General features: G+C 36.0%; 1 protein-coding gene across 10 annotated transcripts in view; it reads left to right on the forward strand.

Moving 5' to 3' along the window:
* The window catches only part of MECOM (MDS1 and EVI1 complex locus), a 556,524-nt gene extending 542,331 nt beyond the window's left edge, over positions 1 to 14,193 (forward strand). For 9 of the 10 annotated variants that reach the window (XM_049629605.1, XM_049629602.1, XM_049629610.1 and 6 more), the window contains 5 exons: positions 3,280 to 3,449; positions 5,342 to 5,486; positions 8,986 to 9,222; positions 10,056 to 10,239; positions 13,850 to 14,193. In XM_049629605.1, the coding sequence (XP_049485562.1) occupies positions 3,280 to 3,449; positions 5,342 to 5,486; positions 8,986 to 9,222; positions 10,056 to 10,239; positions 13,850 to 13,984 (871 nt within the window). In that variant the 3' untranslated portion in view covers positions 13,985 to 14,193. The remainder of the gene's footprint in view (positions 1 to 3,279; positions 3,450 to 5,341; positions 5,487 to 8,985; positions 9,223 to 10,055; positions 10,240 to 13,849) is intronic. The other variant, XM_049629604.1, reaches the window with a different exon arrangement.
* The last annotated feature ends 2,788 nt before the right edge of the window (positions 14,194 to 16,981 follow it).

The following is a 16,981-nucleotide window of genomic DNA, read 5'->3' on the forward strand; positions in this document are numbered from 1 at the left end:
ATGCATTGCATATGTGTGAAATTATTTTTGTCTGCATGCTCACTTTTCACATTAAAATAAATAATTTCTCAGGTTTCAAAGGTTTAAAAAAATTTTTTTTTATGTTTATTCATTTTTGAGAGAGAGAGAGAGCATATCAGTTGGGGAGGGCAGAGAGAGAGGGAGACACAGAATCTGAAGCAAGCTCCAGGCTCCGAGCTGTCAGCACAGAGCCTGATGCAGGGCTCAAATGCATGAACTGTGAGATCACGACCTGAACTGAAGTCAGATGCTTAACCGAGCTTAACTGTTAAACCGAGCTTAACTTAAACCGAGCTTAACTGAGCCACTCAGGCCCCCAAAGACTTTTTTACATATAAGAATAAGCAAAGGATCAGGACAGTGAATGCTAATGTGGAGAGGATTGAAATTTTAAGAGAAAACCAGAGGGACTTAAATTCAGAAAATAAAGTGTTTTCTTAAATTCTTTGCTTTCTTACATGTTTTATAAATTACTATTGGCAAGTCATATTTCTACTTTATATGTGATACAATGGCCTTTATATGATATTTCTAATTTATATGTGATAGAATGGACTTAAAATAAAAAGTTTCAGAGAGATAGAAAAATGGCAGGTGGTAGGTGATTTCCCTTTTTGAGAAAATTTTTCAGACTCCAGGAATTCTGCTTAAGTGGAAGAAAGATTTCAACACTTACATTTTGTTATGGCCAGGGATCTGGTGTGCAACTGTATCATGCTCATTTTACTCTTTCTTTGCACCTGAATTACTGGTTTTATTCCCCATAAATGGTGCTATTATTGTATGTATATTAAAAAAAAAACAAGCCAGAATTTTTGCATAGCTGGAGATCATAAGCAATTACTTACGTAGCTCCTCTGTTCCACAAGGGAAGAAATTCAGATGAATAGATGTTAACTGCCTTCTGTAAAGTCTGGTACTAAAAGATCCAGAATTAAAACCCAGTCATGGAGCTCCCATGTCAGAGTTTTTGTCTTACACCATGATCTCAAAGGCTCCCATGATCCCCATGTTTACATCCAAATTCTGAATTGTGTATTGTTCATGACTGCGTTATGTATTCATTTTAGGAATTTTTGAAACTTAGACTGTTAACCACCTACTAATTTATTGGAGCAGAATGGAATGATTTTTTATTCAGGAGCACTCAAACCTTTGGCTAGGACGTTAGCAGAGGAAAAATACAAAGTAACAGATGATTACTGTGTAAAATTTTCTTATTGGCTGATTTTATTTATATTAGAGTGGGTGATGTGTATTAGATTTGGAAAAGCCCCTTTGCATACGAGCAGAAGGTTGGAAGCATGTCAAAGACAAAATCTGTCCAACTCATGATGTATGAAGAAAATGTTTAGAGTGAAAAAATTTTAGAGCAGTTGATGGGAGTATAAGTTTTCTCTAGCGGTGTTTTCTAGGTTATTCTGTTTGGTACAACACAGTTGTGCTTATTGTATCATTATTCTCGTTGTAGTGGGCTTTGGGAGTCAACAGAGTTATTACAGAGCAGCCCATGACACACATATACATACATATATATATATATATATATATATATATATTCAAAAGCAGAGGCTAAAATATTATAACTACACTGAATGTGGGGTTTCACACACTTTTAAATTAATATTATAAGTGAAGAAAGTTGGGGAACCTCATCATGCCAGGGCATTTAAGGGGGAAAATTAAATCAGTCGTTGAGTTGGTTTATTGATACTATGCCAAAGTAACTAGTTTAACAGATTTATTTTCCTCACTGAACTGACTAGACTTCTGGCATCACGTAGAGACAGCCGAGGAAACCCAAACACTTCGAGTGGAATGGGGTGATTTCTGATGTAGAGCACTCGAACCACTGAGTCTACATTTAGAAGTGGGAGGACAAGGGCCCTTCGCATATGGAAGAATAAGTTAAAGATTTTCTGGCTGCTAAGTTAGAAAGTTTCACTTAGAAGTCATCTGGAGAAAGCTAATTTTTTCCCCCAAGCAACACACACCCACAAAACCCCACACAAACAAATCATGCAATATTTACTTTAAAATGCCAAAGGAGAATACCCCATAAATTGCCGCTTTTCTTCTTTATCCATAAGAGCTAGGGGGTTGAGGGTGGGGAGGGGGAGGCATTACATTTTTATTTAGATTAAAAGAGAACGTCAAAATAATTTATGAATTTTTTTTTAATCCCATGGGAGGCAAAAACAATTAGCCAACTAATAATAAGTGCTTTCTTGGAAAACTGACCTGGTTCAGAAATGCCACAAACTCTTTCAGAAAAATAGAAATGGAAAACTGGGGGCAATAGGAAGAATGGAGATTAATGAAGACCTTTGTTTTATTCCAAAAGGAGAATTTAGTGCCACTCTTATTTTCTTTTTTTTTTTTATTTAAAAAAAAATTTTTTTTTAACGTTTATTTATTTTTGAGACAGAGAGAGACAGAGCATGAATGGGGGAGGGTCAGAGAGAGAGGGAGACACAGAATCTGAAACAGGCTCCAGGCTCTGAGCAGTCAGCACAGAGCCCGACGCGGGGCTCGAACCCACATACCGCCAGATCGTGACCTGAGCCGAAGTCGGACGCTCAACCGACTGAGACACCCAGGCGCCCCTCTTATTTTCTTTTTTTAAAAGATTGAAGTCTATTAGAGTAAAGGCTCTGTGGGTTTGTCATTGCTGCAGATTATGAAAATCAGTGTCTTTAGTATCAGAACCGGTTATTCACAAAGTTTTAAAACTTTGGAAGAGTTGCTGCTCTTTTTGAGAATATAATGGAAATTCCTTTAGGATTATCCATTTAAAAAGTGAATTTACTAAGAAACTATTTAATCAGACTCTGCAATTTTGAATTTAAGAATGCTTTTTGTATTTTATTTGAAAACTACGTGAATTGTTTCATGTTTGTTTAGGAAGGATTTATTTGTATTGTTCTAAGCAGAAGATAAAATAATGCTACTGTTTCTTAATGTCCTTAATTTCATGAGGTTTATCTAAAATATGAAAACTGATGACTCTAATCCGTTTTGGAGCGATCCAATCACCAATATTTTATTATTATTTTTATGGTTTTTCATAAAGTCATGAAAATCTTTAAAGGAATCAAAATCTATGGGAATTGAAATCTTGACTCTGTGAATAGGATTCTTGCCTCTGCCTTTTCTCTAAAATGTTTTATGGGTGATAACTTTGGATATCTGGCTTTCTAGTCTTGAGAAATACCTTTCGATTTAGTTGTGAATATTTTCTCTGTGTTTATTTTTCAGATGCAAATACTGTGACCGATCATTTAGCATCTCTTCCAACTTGCAAAGGCATGTTCGTAATATCCACAATAAGGAGAAGCCCTTTAAGTGTCACTTATGTGATAGGTGTTTTGGTCAACAAACCAACTTAGACAGACACCTAAAGAAACATGAGAATGGGAACATGTCGGGTAGGTAATCAATTGTGTTATGAGGAGAGGATGGCTTAATTTCCTCATTTTCAAAGATAATTGTGAATAATATTGTATGTCCACTATACTTTAAAAAAAGAGAGATAATTGTGATCTTTCTTCTCCCCTTCCACTTTGACACCCGAACCAGATCCTAAAATTTGCAACATGTTTCCCTTGAGATTATAGAATGATGTGAATGATGTGATTGTTGAATAATCTATAACTTGGGGTCTTATTTGGATTGGTTTTTTATTCTGGATTCGTCTCAATTGTTAATTGCAAACAAAGAGAACCATGACCCAATCTCATAGGAGATGAATGAATCAAGATTTCCTAAATTGCAGGGAGCAGTTTTCCACCTGTTGTACAGAATGCGGACTCCGGGCATGGCAGGATTTCCAAAGTGGCATCCCAGAATACCATGCTCTGAGTATTAACTGAGAAACAGTGGCTGCTTGTGTAGGAGTTCTACAGTTCAGAGAATATCCTTAGAGTAACTTTGCAGGGATTAATGGTAAAAGATTGTTAACATGATCAGAGTAACCCATAGCAAATGATAGTGGTGTGCAGTTTGGGTTACAAATTCTGATGTAGAATTAAGTTAAAAGTATCAAAAAATTAGCCTTCCCTTAACTCAGACTTGCCAGCACATAGTTAGCAGGGGAAATGATAGTTTCTAGAGAATCAGGAAAACTACTTGGGGGCAAGGAAAGGAGCAAGCATGGGGTTCAGAAGAAAAGATTTTAAAAACAGAAAAAAGTTGAAGTTGTTCAAAGTAGTAATCTTTACCTAAGAAAATTGTTTTATGATTAATCCTTCCTTCCCTGTACAGGCACATTGCTTACGATATTTGGTGGCTACTACGTAGAACTATATGCTGTGTGCTTTCCTCTAAGCCAAAAGTCAAATGATTGTGGTCTAAAGATACTGGGTTTTAGAGACAAAAGTCTAATTCAGTGTAGAACACTGGTGGCACTTTCCAACCACATGCACCCTTCCAGAATACTCCCATAATTTTCTAATCAAAAGTATTTTAGAAAATAACTAACTGAGTTAAAAATGTAACATGTCCAAGTTCAATATTTATTTGTGGGCCCAGATTATAACTTCATTCAACTGAGAGATGGTCTCACCTCTTATCGTGAATGTGTAGACTATTATGGTGAACTACTGGGTTGTAGATATCTTGTGCGAAAGCTAAACAGCATGAAGCAAATGTTGGTAGAAATTGGACCACATATAAGGTGTTTATAAATGTGTAAGTTGATAAAAACCTTACAACCATCCTTTGTTAAGGTATTGTGATTCTAATTTTATAGGTAAGGAAGCTGAAGATCATCCTACATACAGCAGATCCCTTATTGTCCCCTTAATGCCGTATCACCTCAGTCTCTGGGCTGGCGTGTCAAGTTTTACTCACTGCTTCATCCACTAAATCAGAATATAGAGTTTTTAGCATGTTTTCAGTCTTTCTTTGGTAGCGTACTTTAACACAGGAGCAATAAATACATATTGATTGCAACCAGGACTGAGTATACAGTTTCTTCGGGCAGAATCTATTTAAGGCCTCTTTATAATTTGCCTTACCCTGTTTCCTCATAATATGAATGTCAATGTTCTCATGTCACGGTGGGAATGAGAGGAAATTGTGGGAGAAGCACCTTTGGGAGACTGTACCTCATGATTTCAGTGGTTCAAAATATTCTCCAGGGGACTTTCATGGGCATGTATGTGGTAACTGGGGAAGACTTTGGCCTCCTAATGTTACCATTATTAATATTCAAAAGAACCTGTTTTAGGAAACACTGATCAGATGAAGAAGAAACAAGGTTCACAATAAGTTGCCATGTTGATAATAGTCTTTTTGACAAAAGGCTCTCTCCCCTCAGGTACGGCCACGTCGTCGCCTCATTCCGAACTGGAAAGTACAGGCGCGATTCTTGATGACAAAGAAGATGCTTACTTCACAGAAATTCGCAATTTCATTGGGAACAGCAACCACAGCAGCCAGTCTCCCAGGAACACAGAGGAGAGGTAAAGCAGGGTTTTTCCTTTTTAAACTCTATAAAATCAATACATTCCAAATAGATTTGCTGTGCTCACTTTGGTGAGCACCACCGATGGCTGGCATTTATTTAGTGCAGGTTAAATACTAAATGCTCTTTTAAGCACTTTACATGTATGAATTTAATTATCATGATAACCCAATGAGGTAGCAACCATTACTATGGAATTTTATCAGTGAAGGAATGAAGATATTGAAGGTTATATAACTTGCCAAAGGCCACATAAGTAATTAATAACTGGGACTCAGCCTGGGCTCTCTGGTTCCAGAGCCCATGCTTTTACCACTATTCTGCCCTGCTTCTCTTGATAACTAATTAGAATATTTTATCAAAACTTGCCAAGCAGAAGGGAAGGCCACCACAGGGATTCAGTTGAGTCAGTAGTGGTTACTATTATATATCATATGTATATTACAGATAATATGTGAGTATATCTATCAGTATGTGTATATGTATATGTATCTATCAGTATGTGTAATATATATATCTGTATATACATTTGTGTGTGTGTATATATATATGTACATATCTATATATAAAACACCCATTGAATATAATGTAAATAGCTTTTACATAGAAATAAGTTGAGACTTCTTGATAAGATTCTCTCACTACCTGTATGCTCTCAGGTGAATGAATATTCATTGAATTTCAGTATGTTTGTTTCACTGGGTGTGATCATCCTTGTTTTCAGTGACCTGGTGCCCTGGCTACCTCTTGTTATCATCAATGTCAAGCGTGTATGGCTTAATTCAAAAAGAAAATTTTTAATGCTGCTGATAATAATAATAATTAACATTTATCTAGTGTTTACATTTTATGTGATGTTAATGAAACATTATTTTACCAAAACTCCAGGATTTAATTTTTCTTTTCTGTAAGTTATAATTAAGTATCTGATATTGAGAGCTAGATTTTTCTGAACATAACTATCCAGTAGCCTATTAGATTAGGATGTTACATAGTCAATTTTAATGTCACATGGAATTAGTTAATGAAGTTCTATTACTTTTCATCAAACAAGTATTATTGTTTGTGTCCTCTATTTTTTGATGCTGTTAAAAGTCAAATAATTATTTTAGGTAGTTTTTACATTAAGGCAAGCTTCAAACAAACATCATTTCCCAAGATAACAAAATTATATGACCAATTCTGTTCTTCAACTTGTATAAAGCATGTGTATGGAAAAAGGAGAGAAGATCTGCTATTACATGACCCTTCCCAGCTTCTAAGAAGTCTGATAAGAGCTATGACTTTGTGCAGTTGGACATATCTTTCCCTCTGCTTGCCCATTTGTGTGTGTGTGTGTGTGTGTGTGTGTGTGTGTAAAAGAGAGACAGAGAGTATGAGAGAGAGAGGAGGGAAGGAGGGAGAGGAGGCAGATGATCAGAAATACAAAGTAGTAAGAACAAGTAGGTAAGAGAGTTACCAAATTACATTTTGATAATGAAATATACACGATACAAAAAGAAATGTTGAACAGAAACCACAATTTGGGTTCTGAGATGCCTTTTCAGACTCTCTAGCCCTTACTTGGAAATTTGTGAGCCTGCATAGAGCTGCGACATCTGGTTTCAACATGTCCAAACAGCACAGAAGTAAGAAGATTGAGTCATTTAACTCCCCTCCACTCCTATCGGGGCTACTTTTGATGAATCATTTATACCCCATAAATTGCCACATTTGAAAGCATAATTAACAAATAGTTTTTTTTAATCATGTTGGCTTTGTTACTTTTGGTTTTCATCCATGCATTCTTTGGTTCTTTTACTTTTTCTTTCATTTTTAAAAAATAACAGTTTCAATCCATTCAAGCAAGCAAGTTGGCAGTATGTCTGGAAACTAATAATTTATGTCTGTGCAAAACATGTTTTCATCATTCTTTGATAAAAGAGGTTAAGAGCTTGGCTGTATAAGAAGGTTAACAATGGTAATATGACTGTTTTTAAGATTTTTACCATGTATATCTGTCACACCCAACATTGTTTTGTTTATTTTATTTACCCTGGAAAATCTAAATATTAAATTATACTCCTTTTTGTTACGTGGGGATGTGATGGATACATTGCTGATACCTAATCTCCCATGATCTGAAAAATCGTTCCATTTAAGTGTGAAAATCATACATTTCTGTAGCAATAACTTAAATTTCAACAAACTTTCTGAATTTGGGGAAGTGTTTTAACTTCCCTGGTCATATATCTTTAAAAAGAGGAGGTTAGGAAGAGATATTCTGTAGTTCAAAGCATTTGTAATCAATTTGAAACCAAGTTAAGTTTGACTTTTATTTATATTTTATTTTTTTTAATGTTTATTTATTTTTGAGAGAAAGAGACAGAGCGTGAGTGGGGGAGGGGCAGAGAGAGGGGGAGACACGGAATCTGAAGCAGGCTCCAGGCTCTGAGCTGTCAGCACAGAGCCCAACGCAGGGCTCGAACTCACAAACCCTGAGATCATGACCTGAGCCAAAGTCCGTTGCTTAACTGACTCAGTCCAGGCACCCCTAATTTTGACTTGTAAATATTACAGTGAAACTTAAATTCAATTTTTACATTCTTCATGTTTATTTTAAAGCCTGAGAAGTTTTTCTTCGTTTTATAAATGCTCTCAAATGTATTCAACTGGGACTTCTATGTAATTAAACTCTTTTTTTATAATTAAACTTTTGAATCACATAATACAGTCCTTGCAACCACAAACTAAAGTATTACAAATGACTTTTAAAAGATAATATTATTCTTTCGTATCATATTAGACATGCATACTAAGTAAGCTTCAAAAGATATTTGCATAATTACATTTTTAGATAATTTCCTACCCCAAAGTTCTTCTGGGAAACAAGGAACTTTTTACATTCAGACCTTCAAGAATAATTTGAAAACAGTACAAATAAGTGAGCTCTCAATCATTTCCAAGTTTGAGCAGGATGTCTAAGTGGCATGTACCACAAATATCACCTAGAAATAACAAATACCGGTTGGTTCCTGGCAGCTATCTTAGCATTTTCTTTGAACCCTTAGATTCATTTTAGGCATGTATGTTGAAGCATTGGTCATTATTTTGCAGGGATCTGAATTTTCCAGAAACCTATTATTTTAATTGGTGGGCACTTCTATGGTAATTAGATGACATTTTGTAGAACAAACATTGGTATGCTTTTTATATTATATATAACAATATCATTTATCAGGAACACTCTGATAAGGAATAAGAATCTGAGATTGTTTTTCCAGCTCTGCCAGAAGCTCCTTTATCCTCTGAATAATCACCCAATTATTTTTTTCTTCATTTTCTCATTTGCGAATTACATTATTTTCCCATGGTTGCCATAAAGCATAAACAATAAAAATTTCTTGTGGAAGTGTTGGAAATCTAAACAGTTAGGAAGATATGATAAGTAAGCTAGCTGCGCATTTAAAAAGGAAACCAGTAATTGGACCTGTTGCTTTTTTTTATGCTTTTGAAAGAATGAACGGCAGTCATTTTAAGGATGAGAAGGCTTTGGTGACCAGTCAAAATTCAGATTTACTGGATGACGAAGAAGTAGAAGACGAGGTGTTGTTAGATGAGGAGGACGAAGACAATGATATTACTGGAAAAACAGGAAAGGAACCCGTGACAAGCAATTTACATGAAGGAAATCCTGAGGATGAGTATGAAGAAGCCAGTGCCCTGGAGATGAGTTGCAAAACGTCTCCAGTGAGGTGAGTTAGTAAATAAGCAAGAGCAGGTGCATATATGGTAGCAATTCCTTCCGCTTTGTTTTTCCATGAGGACAACATTTCCGGTGCTAGCAGTTTATGAGTAATGAATCATAAGAGCAAAGCTGAGTTAACAAGGCATGTTTGTTGTATTCATTTTGATTAGATGAAAATAAGGTGGCCATCAACATAATCCACAAGACTACAAATACATTGCTGTTTGGGAAACTCTAACCTGAGATAGATGTACAAATGAAAATTAAACGAGTACCCGGTCATTTATTTAGACCCTACCTGTAAAACACCAAGTAAAATGGAGATATCAACATTATCTAATTCATTTAAAAATCCGGTGTGTTATAAGTCAACTAATATTGAGATAAATTTCACCTAATTTGATATATATGTGTTCTATACAGGTAGGTTTTTAAATGGAAAAAAAATTAACCGAAGAGTTAAATTTTTAGGAATATTATATTTTCGTCTGGGTAGTGGGAGCTGACTAAATATTATCATAACTGGCTTTATTTTAAGTGGAAATTATAAGCCTATAAATTGTGTCTCCACTGCACTGCTGATTTCACATCATTGACTTTAACTCTTTACCTCTTATACACACGTGCTTTAGTTATGGAAAATCTTGAAACAAATATGTTTTTAAGGTACAATATTTGTAAACACTTTGAAGAACCTGATAATGGATGCATGCTTCTTTATACTGCAAATATAATATGAAGTTTGACAGCTGTATAGATTCAGATGAAAAGTGATTTGGTTGGATAACAAACGGAAACAGAAAAAAAAACCCTCTGTGCTTTCCCATTGGTTCATTTTAGGTATAAAGAGGAAGAATATAAAACTGGACTTTCTGCTCTAGATCATATAAGGCACTTCACAGATAGCCTCAAAATGAGGAAAATGGAAGATAATCAATATACTGAAGCTGAGCTGTCTTCTTTTAGTGCTTCCCATGTGCCGGAGGAACTTAAACAGCCGTTACACAGAAAGTCCAAGTCACAGGTACATATTTTCCTGCAGTACAGCATCATGGTGACATTGTGCCTTTGAGGCCAAAAGGCAGCTAGTTTCTCTCTTTGCAATATTCTAGAATCTGAACAGGTTCAGAGGCTTTACTCAAAATGTTCACATCTTGCCTCAATGACCAAATCCAAAATGGTTAACCAATTAACATGGCTGCACTCTACACAGAGACTTCGGTGACAAATCTTATCCTATGGTGATTTTTCTTTTACTTGGCAGTTCCCTTACTTCTGTATAGATAGTTCATAATGTTTGCACCTGTTTATATATTACTTCAGAATTGTTTTCTAATTGGCTTGAATCTGTAGTTTTTGTCAACCTAATTATATTTTCAGACTTCTGGAAAGTGAATCCTGCCTTCAATTTTTTTTTTGGTCCATTACTATGTGTAGTTAATTAACAAGTTATCTAATTATAGCATTTAAGAGTGGACTAAGGATCAGAGATTAAATGAGTTGCCAAAAGTCTGCAGCAACTTACTGGCAGATTTGGAAATAAAGCCTATTAATTTTTATTGACTGAATCAGGACTGTGGTAACTAAAATAAATCCATTTAAGGATGCATAAATACCAATTAAAATAGCCTTCATTATTTAATCACAAAATAAAGGAAGTCAGTATTTTCTGCCTGACATCCACACTCAACCAGGTTGTTCATTTCATTTAGGTCAATTAAAAAGGAAAGAAAGAAAGAAAGAAAGAAAGAAAGAAAGAAAGAAAGAAAGAAAAGAAAAGAAATTTCCTGTTCCTACCACATTTGTTGGCTATTTTGGCCTAACTGATCTCGAGCCCATTTTGGAGGTATCAAAACCTGACGTGTCAAACCATGTGACCCTATTGGCTTGTACATTTGGAAATGATTTCCTATTTAGCTGAGATGTTTGCGCTGGTCTTAGCAAATGTGGTCATATCTCAACTAAGGTTGGGAAAAGCACTGTGCTTGTGGGATGATGTAAATTTTTAAATATTAGTCAATTCGGCAAAAATCTAAGATACCATGTTCTTTTTGAGTTGGAAGTGAAAACACCTCACCTCAGCACTGGAGTTGCTGGCTATGTGAACTTGAGAACATCACTTCATGACTGCAGGTACCACCTCCTCATTGGAAAGTGGGTGAATCGAGGAGGTATCTAAGATCTCTTCCTGCTCTATGATTAAGTGGAGATAAAAAAAATATTTTTTAATTTATAACATTAGAAGTAAACCAGCCATAGTAGACATCTAATTTTTACCTACAGATAACCATTAGAGGTAGCTAGCATTTTTTTTAAACACTTGATATCCCATTCTTCCTTCCTAATTGATCAGAGAGATACTGGGGGATCCAGGCTTTCTTTTCTGTTTTTAAATTTCTTTTAATTATTCCATCTAAAATACGTATAATTGTAAGACACAATACCTAAAAATTCCTGAAATAGTCAGAAATGGTTGAAAACAGAAGGGTCAGAGAATCTAGAGATAAAAGAGGTGATATATTTTGGTACCAGCATTTTGACATAAAGTCCCTGCCCAACTGGACTAAGACTTACCATCACAAGAAATACTAGTGTTTTGCAATCCTAACTCATATTTTTTGTATTACTTGATCATGTCATATATATCAGTTTAAAAAGGGTCAGTCCCTTTTGCATACTAACATTATTTCATGAAACTTTTTATTCATTCATTCAGTTGTTATTAACTAGCAGTTATGTGCAGGGCACTGATCTTTGTGCATGAAAATGTTTATTTCCTTTGATTACCAAAAGGCAATATTTATTCTATATTCTATATAAAAGACAGTATTCTATATTTATTATTTTCTAGAATCTGAATAGAGATAGATGACTTACTCAAAACTTTCATATATTTACTCTGTGATTTTGATAGTGATTGAATCCAAGAGAGTTGACCAATACAACAGTGGCTGCATTCTGCATAGAATCCTCTTTGAAAAACCCTATCCTAAAGATTAATTTCATAATAATAGGTACTATTTATTTCAGGCACTCTATGTTCTATAGTGCTTGTAATTCCTTCGCAGCCCCTGGAGGCAAGTTTTTATTATTATTATCCCCATTTGATATGAAGAAAGTGACCTTGAAAGGCTAAGCAACTTGCCCAAGGTCATACAGCTATTTGAAGAGAGGCAGGTTAGAAGCCAGAAGTCCAAAATTTTCTGTATGTTCCCTTTCATTTTTCCAAATATTAGAATGGGTTTTGTTAAAACCATTTCAGAGTATTCTCTATGTTGATCTCTAAAAGTGGGTATATTATAAAAATAAAGTTCAATGCTCACTTCACTCATATTTTAAACACTTCTAAGGACAAGGACTATATATTCTTTATCATTGATTCCCTAGGACCTAGCACAGTGCCTGGCACAGAGTAGATGCTTAGGAAATATTCCTTATATATCTGTTGAGATTTTGTAGAGGTCTAGAAGGCAAATTGCATGCGTAGAAGTCAAATGTGTACATTTAGAGCAATGACCCAGCAAATGAGAATCAGCCTATGAGGGCAGATTTTCTAACTGATTGCCATGATTACGGAAGAAACCACAGACTGGCCACATGTCTCAGCATGACTCTCAGAGATGAAATTCTGCTTAACAACAGAGGCATTTTGTCTTTATTTACAGACAGTGGAATGTCTTTGGCAGGACATTAATGATTCCACTTCAGCGGCATTTTGACAAGCAAGTTTAGCAATGGATGAGACCAACAATAGCAAATCAACAGTGAAAAGTTCACTCACAAGTCAAGACCAAACATTTCATTTGAATATTTTACTTGGCAGCAAATGGGGGATTCTCTGAACAGTTATTTAGAACTGACATGATAATGAGGAAGAAAGAGCACTTCTTCACAGAACACCACCATGCACCTTATGCTCGGTAGACACTGGAGTACCAGTTGGTTAGAATGTTGTTGGGTCTTGTGTTTTGTTTTAGGTTGTGGTAGGGCTGGCTTGATCCACCTTAGCTTTCAAGGTCTTTGGGTTGGCTTTGAATATATCAAACATGGAGGGAAAGCAGACAAAGGACTGTATTAAAAGTTGGGCAGAAATCCATTGTAGTTATGCCTCCTCAAGTTGAGTGACTTGTCCAGTTGAGTGACTTGGGGCGAGTCATGTCGTCTCCTTGCTCTCAGTTATAGAATGCAGGAGTTGGTGGGACCATGTCTTCTACTAGACCCCAGTGCTGTCAAGGCAGGTCTATACCCTGCTCATATTTGTGGTTTTGGTCATAAACACACAATAATATTTTTGGTGCGTTGAACATGGGCATGAAGAGTGGATGGATGACCGTATCTATGGTTGGGCAGGGGGATGACTCATGTTTCTCAGTGGAGGCGTTGTTGACATTTTAGGCAGGATAATTCACTTTTTTTGTCCTGGAGAGTAGATACTTTTGTGGCCCCTGGGCACTGAAGGCCAGCAGTAACACCACATCATTACAGGAACAAAACGCCCCACACTTTTCCAAACATACCATGAGAGGTGCTCCTACTCTGGGTCCCTTCTTCTGCTAACACTCACCAGCAATATTCTTCAAACTAAAAGTGATGTTTTCCAATGCCACTTACCAAGTCTCTCCTCTTCACCCCAGGCATATGCTATGATGTTGTCATTGTCCGACAAGGAGTCCCTCCATTCTACATCCCACAGTTCTTCCAACGTGTGGCACAGTATGGCAAGGGCTGCTGCGGAATCCAGTGCCATCCAGTCCATAAGCCACGTATGACATTACCAAGGTCGACCAGAGTGGGACCAAGTCCAACAGTAGCATGGCTCTTTCATCTAGGACTATTTAAAAGACTGCTGAGCAGAATGCCTTAGAAACCTGAAGGGTCACTCATTTAAAGTCTGGTGACCTTAAACTGAATGCTTAAAAAAAGAAAGAAAGGAAAAGAAAGGAAAAGAAAGAAAGAAAAAAAAAGAAACTATTTATTCTCGATATTTTGTTTTGCACAGCAAAGGCAGCTGCTGACTTCTGGAAGGTCAATGCGACTTAACGTGATTCAGTGAGAATGAGCAACTTGCTGGGCAGAAGGCGTCTTCGTCTGCCCTGCCCTGGGCTGTGGGTGGGTGTGAGGGCTGTGGGGATGGCGGCATTGGCACGAATGAACACTCCATAGAAACTGAATTCTTTTTTGTACAAGATCACCTGACACATGATTGGGAACAGTTGCTTTCAATGACAGATTTAATTTTTTTCTTTGTTAAAGTTTTATGTAATTTAACCCTTTGAAGACAGAAGTAGTTGGATAAAATGCACACTTGATAATTATAGAAACGGATAACAGGGAGTACTTGTTCCCCATTAACGTTTGCCTTCTTAAGTACATTGTTTAAAACTAGGGAAAAAGGGTATGTGTATATTGTAAACTATGGATGTTCAGCGCTCATAAAGGTTCAGTCAGTGAAGTAACCTGTTCATCACCAGTACCGCTGTACCACTACACTAATAAAATGTTTGCCAAATCCTTGTAATAACATCATAATTTTAGACAATCATGTCACTGTTTTTTAATGTTTAATTTTGTGTGTGTTGCGTGTACCATGTATTTATTTGTTGGCAAACTATTGTTTGTTGATTACAACAGCACTGTTCCAGTCAGCCACTACTTTCTGACGTCTGAGGCACACCCCTTTCTGAATTTCAAGGACCAAGGTGACTCTACCTGTGTGTGGGAGTGCCAAATGGTGTTTGGCTTTTCTTAACATTCCTTTTTTGACGTTGTTTTGTTTTCCTTCTTAATGAGCTAAATACGAATAGATGCAACTTAGTTTTTGTAATACTGAAATCGATTCAATTGTATAAATGATTATAATTTCTTTCATGAAAGCATGATTCTTCTAATTAAAAACTGTACCCCATATTTTATGCTGGTCGTCTGCAAGCTTGTGCGATGTTATGTTCATGTTAATCCTATTTGTAAAATGAAGTGTTCCAGACCTTATGTTAAAAGAGAGAAGTAAATAACAGACTGTATTCAGTTATTTTGCCCTTTATTGAAGAACCAGATTTTTTTTGTTTGTTTGTTTGTTTGTTTGTAATCTCATTTTGAAATAATCGGCAAGTTGAGGTACTTTCTTCAAATGCTTTGTACAATATAAACTGTTATGCCTTTCAGTGCATTACTATGGGAGGAGCAACTAAAAAATAAAGACTTACAAAAATGGTTATTTTTCCCACTGTGTGATATTTTCCCTCTTTGTGCAATTGTAGTTTCTCTAGGGATCGAATGATTTAAAGATAAGACATCTGGGGACTTGATGCCCTGGTAGATACATGGAGTGTAAAGCATGTGTGTATTGTTTTGAGATGATGTAGGAATAGACCTTGACCCACCACGAATTGGGATATCGCTGACTCATTCTTCTGGACTTTCTCTTTGTGGAGCAAAGTCAGGGCTCATGTGCGACACCACACGGTCCTGGTTTTACTACATGTCCACAGCACCCATTTTATTTTTGTTATTTTTGTTAAATTTTTTTAAGTTTATTTTTATTTGACACACACACACACACACACACACACACAGAGTGGGGGAGGGGCAGAGAGAGAATGGGAGACACAGAATCCGAAGCAGGCTCCAGGCTCCGAGCTGTCAGCACAGAGCTTGTTGAGGGGCTCCAACTCACGGACTGTGAGATCATGACTTGAGCTGAAGTCAGACACTTAACTGACTGAGCCATTCAGGCTCAAAATTAAAATTTTGTTTTTAATTACACAAACACTGTTAACTAATTCACAAGATGGAAAAAAAAAACCTTTTAACTTTTCCATGTTTCTTTTAAGTCTTTGCATGCAAAATATCATTTTTTATAGTTATAGTAAGAGTGTAGGCATAATGTTCTTTCTTTACTGTGGCAAAAAAAAAAAAAAAGTCAATACGTACTGTTACAAGTTCAAAATAATAAACAGTTGCCCCATAGTCCATCAAGTTCGATGTACTATAATTTCTTCAACCATTTCAATTTCGTTGAAAATTTAGGTTTCCTGCATTTCACTAATGTAAGCAATGGTATTTTAATTTCCATGCACAAAATGTTTTTTGTGTGTTCATATGTGTACATATATGGTTGGGATGTGAAGAGTGGTATATCCATATGATAAATTCTCCAGTGGGGGAGGAATTATGAATTGGTCTTGCTCCTTAAATATAATGCCAATTGTTTTAAAATATGGAAATTTCATTTTTGGCTCACTGCAGAGGTTTTAACAAGGCTTGAAGAATAAGTATGACACATGGAAATAGATACAGACTAATTTCTTCATTCATTTACTCATTCTTAGCCACAATGCCATATACAAAGAGAATCACATTCTTTTCTAAATGTCAGTAGTATAGGAATTAGATATATAGGGTATAAATGTTAATTTTTTAAATATAAAGTATGTATACGAAAAAGCATTCAGGAAATCTACTTAAGCTATAAATCTGGTCTGTAGAAAAGGAAAAGAAGGATCTAGTACTTGGGACATAAGAAAAGCACAGATCTGGAACATGCTGTGCATTTTCCTTTGTTCTAAAGAATATACCTATAAATTCTGAACCAATTTGAATATTCTCAACGCTATTAAATTTTTGTTAGGCTTTGAGCATGACATTTCAGTTATTTGCTAATACGTAGTGGCTCCAAATTCCAAAAAGGCTTTCAAGCCTTACATTTCTGCTGTTGTCTCCATTTATTTTGCCAGCAGTCCTGCACCACGTGCCCCTGTGGGGGCTGG

This window comes from Panthera uncia, chromosome C2, assembly GCF_023721935.1.
Source record: "Panthera uncia isolate 11264 chromosome C2, Puncia_PCG_1.0, whole genome shotgun sequence".
NCBI lineage: Eukaryota > Metazoa > Chordata > Mammalia > Carnivora > Felidae > Panthera > Panthera uncia.